The sequence below is a fragment of the Malus sylvestris genome, chromosome 5 (genome assembly GCF_916048215.2).
Source record: "Malus sylvestris chromosome 5, drMalSylv7.2, whole genome shotgun sequence".
Classification (NCBI taxonomy): Eukaryota; Viridiplantae; Streptophyta; class Magnoliopsida; order Rosales; family Rosaceae; genus Malus; species Malus sylvestris.
In genome coordinates, this window is record NC_062264.1 from 25,943,406 (window position 1) to 25,949,498 (window position 6,093).

Genomic DNA, 6,093 nt, shown 5'->3' on the forward strand with positions numbered 1-6,093 from the left:
GACAATGTACGATGTTGTTATTTGTACACAGTCTTGAACAAGATACGTGAGGTCATCATTATATTTAAGAACAATGGAACTGCTAAACTGAGTTTTAGTATATATAGAAATTGACTCAAAATTTATATAGATTTTGTTTTTATTTTTTGGTACATTACATATTAAAATGTTATATACTTGTTAAATATACCATTTGAGTCTAAATGCATTAAAGATAAAAATATAAGCACTATTTGTTACGTGACCAACTGTGTTTTATCAATTTTTTAAACATAAAAATCTAAGCCCTATTTGTTACACAATTAAGGTAATTACTAATTATTGGGTCTTAATTACTTTCTCGGGAAAATCACCATTTGTCCGGGAAAAGTGGAAGATTGTAAGACTTAAAGAAATCCTTTAAGGGGTCTTCGTATTGCTTATAGCCACATATAGCTGGTGAAGTGGTACTAGTGGGAAATGGCAGGGAGGCAGATAATGATGGAAGTTGGGGAGAAGAAGAATGTTGGCAGTTCAACCAAGGGTGAGGATGGTAGCGATGGCGTCGTTGTGGAATTGATGGGAGTGATTGAGACCGTTGGATCGTACTCGGGGTTTCGGAAAACACACAGGAAGGAGTGCGTGAACTTGGTGAGAAGGCTGAAGCTTTTGGTACCACTTCTGGAAGAGATGAAAGAATTGGACATAGTCATGATCATTTCTACAACAAAGGCTTTGAATTCTCTGGTTAATCTGAAAAATGGACTTTCTTCAGCCAAGAAGTTGCTGAAGAATTGCAGCTCTGGAAGCAAGATTTACTTGGTCAGTCTTCTCTCTCTCCCTCTCTCTCTTCTCTCTTTCTCTCTCCAGAATTGGCTTTTGGCTTTTTGGGTTCTCAGATTAATGGTTTTGTTGCATTTTTGTGTGGTTAAAACATGATTTTAGACGCTGGAAAGTGAGGCAGTGATGGGAAGATTTCATGCAGTTTATGATAAATTAAGCCAGGCTTTGGATGATATGCCATACAATGAGCTGGGGATCTCAATCGAAGTCAGAGAGCAAGTAATTTTTATTCCTTTTCCTTTTAACTTTTCCTTGTTTTGCTTTAGCCATCTTCAAATTCTGTTGAAACAATCTCGCAAGCGATTTGTAGCTGAAGTCGTTAAGAACGTTTATATTGTACTTGTATCAAAAGTGGCAATTTTTTTTTTTTTTTTTGAAAACAGAATTGGACAATAGTCACAATACAGGAAATTCTGATATTGGGTTAATTAATTACCGATGTGCTTGTAAAATGGTCAATTTTTCGTGTCGATTTCAGGTCGAGCTAATGCGAATGCAGCTCAAACGGGCAAAGAAACGAGCTGACACACAGGACATAGAGCTGGCAATGGACATGATGGTCGTGTTCTCTAAGAAAAAGGAAGGCAGGAATGCAGACAGTGCAATTCTGGAGAGGCTTGCCAATAAGCTGGAACTTCATTCCATTGCAGACTTGGAGGAGGAAACCGTGGCGGTTAGAAAACTTGCTAAGAGGAGATCGGCAAGGCATAATGCTGAAAGCATTCAACAAATCACTGATCTTCTGGGAAAGTTCAAGGAAATTGCAGGGATTTATGAGGATTTCTTGCTTGATGGTCCTGTTTCGACTAGAAGTCTAAGGAGGTGCCAGTCTTTGATGATTCCTCATGAATTCCTCTGTCCAATTACTTTGGAGATCATGACTGATCCTGTCATTGTCGCAAGTGGACAGGTAATCTCGAATACGAGGACGACTCACCTGTCACGGGGTAAATCCCCAATGTCTCCAGCTCACTCCTCGCGTGAATTACGTGAGGAGTGTGATAGATGCATTGGGATATTAACCCCGGGATAGGCAACTGTTTTCTGCTTAATTAGACCATCTAAACCCTTTCTGCAACTAGTTACTACCATTTATGAAATGTTATAGGCAATGCATCTTATTCAAAGTATTTTTACATTTTGGTTTATGGATCATAAGTCAGAGTTTAAGCGTCGGATAGCCTTCTAAGTCCAACCATAGTTTAATTTTCTCAAGTGCATAACATGGGGTCTGAGATACATTTTCTTGCGTTTTTTTCTGAAGACTTATGATAGAGCAAGTATACAAAAGTGGCTGGATTCGAATCATCGCACCTGCCCAAAGACAGGACAAAAGTTGGATCACTTATCCCTAGCGCCAAATTTCGCCCTCAACAACCTAATCCGTCAATGGTGTGAGAAGAATAATTATGAACTTCCCAAGAAGGATCCCTGCGCAGGTTCGGATGCCTCTTCTGCTGAAATCATAGAGGAAGTATCTCGCTTAGTCCAAAATCTATCTTCGTGTCAGCTGGATGTTTTGAAAGATGCCATTTATAAAATCCGAATGCTCTCTAAGGAGAATCCGGAGAACAGAATTTTGATTGCTAACGGTGGAGGAATCCCGCAGTTGATCAAGCTCCTTTCATATCCGGATTCAAAGATTCAAGAACACACAGTGACAGCGCTTTTAAATTTGTCGATTGATGAGGCGAACAAAAGGCTCATTGCCAGAGAAGGGTCTATTCCTGGTATAATTGAAATCCTGCAGCATGGAACAGATGAAGCTAGAGAGAATTCTGCTGCTGCATTGTTTAGTTTATCGATGCTTGACGAAAACAAAGTACTGGTGGGGGCTTTGAATGGAATTCCTCCCTTGGTAGATCTTCTGCAAAATGGAACAGTCCGTGGAAAAAAGGATGCTGCCACTGCACTATTCAACTTGTCTTTAAACCAAGCCAACAAGTCTAGAGCCATCAACGCCGGCCTAATACCGCCACTGCTTCATTTGCTTGAGGATAAGAACTTGGGCATGACGGATGAAGCCCTCTCGATTTTGTTACTCCTTGCATCACACCCCGAGGGTCGAAATGAGATAGGCCGGCTGTCTTTCATTGAAACCCTGGTCAAGATTATCAAGAACGGGACACCCAAGAACAAGGAATGCGCTGCATCAGTTCTTCTGGTGCTGGGATTGAACAATTCGTCTTTCATTTTGGCTGCACTTCAGTATGGTGTTTATGAGCATCTGGTGGAGCTGGCTAAAAGTGGAACCAACAGAGGTCAAAGGAAAGCAAATTCCCTTTTGCAGCACATGAGTAAATGTGAGCACATACCCTAACAGAGTTGTTGATTATTCTTTATGTAGTATAGATTGTATCATGCTGAAGAGTTGTTGATTTTATTGAGTGAAATATATATTTACGTACAGACTCTTGGACTGTTTAGCATACGTTTAAAAGAGAGGGATTTCCGCACTCTCTTTTTTCTCCATTCCCTCATCGTTCCTTCTTTTTTATACTTTGGACTGAACAAATCAAAAGAGAATGAAGGGCTATATACAAGGAGAGGAGTGCAGCTCCATAAGTTGAAAATGAGAGCGTAAATCAATATCCTATTGAAACTTGCCCAATCATCAACTATAACGGGGTGACTCAGTAGTTGGGATGAATTCCAGGTTCGTATTCTACTAGCACGTTTTGGGTTCAACTCTTAGCATTGGTGAAACACACACTGGTGTCCAGGAAGGCTAAAAAGCTTTTGTGAGTCTTTTCGGGCCTGTTATGCTATGATTGTGGGAGCATCGACTCCTTTCTTGTGGGCTTTCGAGGAGCACGAGAAATTGTTGGAATTCTATGAAAGAGTTTCCATAGTCAGGATGCATGCCAGTTTCATATGACTAGGTGGAGTGGCACAAGATTTGCCTCTTGGCTTATATAATGATTCTTCCACGCAACAATTTGCTTCTTGTATCGACAAATTAGAAGAGATGTCAATCGGCAACCGTATTTGGAAACAACGATTAGTGGATATCGGCGCTGTCACTGCACAACAAGCAAAAGATTGGGGATTCAATCATGTAACGTTAACGTTAAGAGGTCGTGCGAGATAAACTGTTGTGGCGAAGTCACCAACTTGTAATTTTTAGAAAAAAATGATGAAACTTGCCCAATCATCGTATGGATTATTTTTCAGTGCCAAGCCCGGATAAAGGAGGAGGGGGAGGGCGTCAGGTAGTCGACAACCGGCACTCCATGATCACGTCGAATCCTTATGAAAATGAATCCAGAACAAAATCGCGCTAAAGCTAGGGCGTCACCCGTAAGTGGCGCGCTGTGTGGCCTGAGCACAGTGATAAGTGAGCAAGGGTCGCTGTATCTCCATCGGCACCCGGATGCAGTGTTAAATGAGCAAGGGGGCCATAGAAACTTCTTTTCGAACGACTCCACTCAAAGTTGTTTGGGAGCATATGCTCCTATCAACTTTACCCGGGACACACAAAAGAAGTACTTTGATCCTATTAGACGGGGGAGGGTGAAGAAGCTAGGACAGAAGGGTAGAGTTCAAGAGAGCAAAATGCGTTTAGGAACGTGGAATATAGGAACCTTAACGGGAAAATCTATGGAAGTAGTGGAAGTTATGGTGAGGAGAAGGATAAATATTATGTGCCTACAAGAAACTAAGTGGGTTGGTAGTAAGGCAAAGGATCTAGAAAACTCAGGGTTTAAACTTTGGTATTCGGGCACAAATAGAACGAGAAACGGTGTTGGCATCATCGTGGACAAGACCTTGGTACAAGATGTTGTAGATGTCAAGAGGGTAGGAGATAGAATCATGGCAATCAAGATTGTAATAGGACAAGAACTTATCAATGTGATTAGTGCGTACGCACCTCAAGTAGGGTTGGATACGAGTTCGAAGGAGAAATTTTGGGAAGATCTTGGAGACTTGGTGCAAGGAATTGCTTAGACGGAGAAGTTATTTATAGGAGGAGATTTAAATGGACACGTGGGCAGGGAGACAGGCAACTATGGAGGTTTTCATGGTGGCCATGGTTTTGGGGAGAGAAACGAGGATGGGGAAGCTATCTTGGATTTTGCAATGGCATATGATCTCTTCTTAGCCAACACCTTCTTTAAGAAGAGAGAAGAACATGTGATCACCTACAAGAGTGGGTCGTCAAAAACACAAATAGATTTTCTTCTAATGAGGAAAGGGGATCGTATAACTTGTAAGGATTGCAAAGTTATACCAGGAGAGAGCGTGGCTAATCAACATCGCTTGTTGGTGATGGATGTACATATCAAAAGAGTAAGACAAAAGAACAAGACTTGGAAGTGCCCAAGGACTAGATGGTGGAATCTAAAAGAAGAAAAACAAGCCATTTTCAAAGAGAAGGTAATCACCCAATGTGTGTGGGATAGAGAGGGGGAAGCTAGCCAAATGTGGGATTCCATGGCTAGTTGTATCCGAAAAGTAGCAAAAGAGGTATTAGGAGAGTCCAAGGGCTTTGCCCCACACCAAAAGGAATCTTGGTGGTGGAATAAGGAGGTACAAACAAAGGTGAAGGCTAAGAAGGAATGTTGTAAAGCCTTATACAAGGAGAGGACTGATGAAAATGGTGAAAGGTATAGAAAAGCGAAGCAAGAGGCGAAGAAAGCTGTCAGAGAAGCTAAGTTAGCGGCTTACGACGATATGTATAAACGACTAGATACCAAAGAAGGAGAGTTGGATATCTATAAACTATCTAGAGCAAGGGAAAAGAAGACAAGGGACCTAAACCAAGTGAGGTGCATCAAGGATGAGGATGGAAAGGTTCTTGCTACAGAGAACGCGGTTAAAGACAGATGGAGAGGTTATTTTCATAATCTTTTCAATGAAGGACATGAAATGAGTGCTTCTTTAGGGGAGTTGAGTAACTCAGAAGAGTGTAGAAACTACTCTTTTTATCGTCGAATCCGGAAGGAAGAAGTGGTTGTAGCTTTGAAGAAGATGAAGCATAAAAAAGCAATAGGCCCAGACGATATACCAATCGAAGTGTGGAAACTTTTGGGAGAGACAGGTATAACATGGCTCACTGACCTTTTCAATAGGATTTTGAAAACGAAGAAGATGCCAAATGAGTGGCGAATGAGCACTTTGGTGCCTATCTACAAGAATAAGGGCGACGTACAAAATTGCATGAACTATAGGGGTATTAAGCTAATAAGTCATACAATGAAGCTCTGGGAGAGAGTCATTGAGCATAGATTGAGGCAAGAGACACGGGTTTCGGACAACCAATTCGGGTTC

The 6,093-nt window shown here is 41.4% G+C and overlaps 1 protein-coding gene across 1 annotated transcript; it reads left to right on the forward strand.

Annotated features, from left to right (window-relative positions):
* Window positions 1–234: 234 nt before the first annotated feature.
* On the forward strand, window positions 235–3,231 carry LOC126621296 (U-box domain-containing protein 15-like). The gene is made up of 4 exons (XM_050289722.1): window positions 235–801; window positions 925–1,041; window positions 1,301–1,732; window positions 2,087–3,231. Exons 1-4 carry the CDS (start codon window positions 460–462, stop codon window positions 3,140–3,142), a joined length of 1,947 nt encoding a protein of 648 aa, XP_050145679.1. The 5' UTR covers window positions 235–459; the 3' UTR covers window positions 3,143–3,231.
* The last annotated feature ends 2,862 nt before the right edge of the window (window positions 3,232–6,093 follow it).

Coding starts and splice junctions, on each gene's coding strand:
- LOC126621296 (XM_050289722.1), top strand. CDS start 460: ATGGCAGGGAGGCAGATAATGATGGAAGTTGGGGAGAAGAAGAATGTT. Junction 802..924: donor CTGGAAGCAAGATTTACTTG/GTCAGTCTTCTC, acceptor ACATGATTTTAG/ACGCTGGAAAGTGAGGCAGT. Junction 1,733..2,086: donor TCATTGTCGCAAGTGGACAG/GTAATCTCGAAT, acceptor TTTTTTCTGAAG/ACTTATGATAGAGCAAGTAT.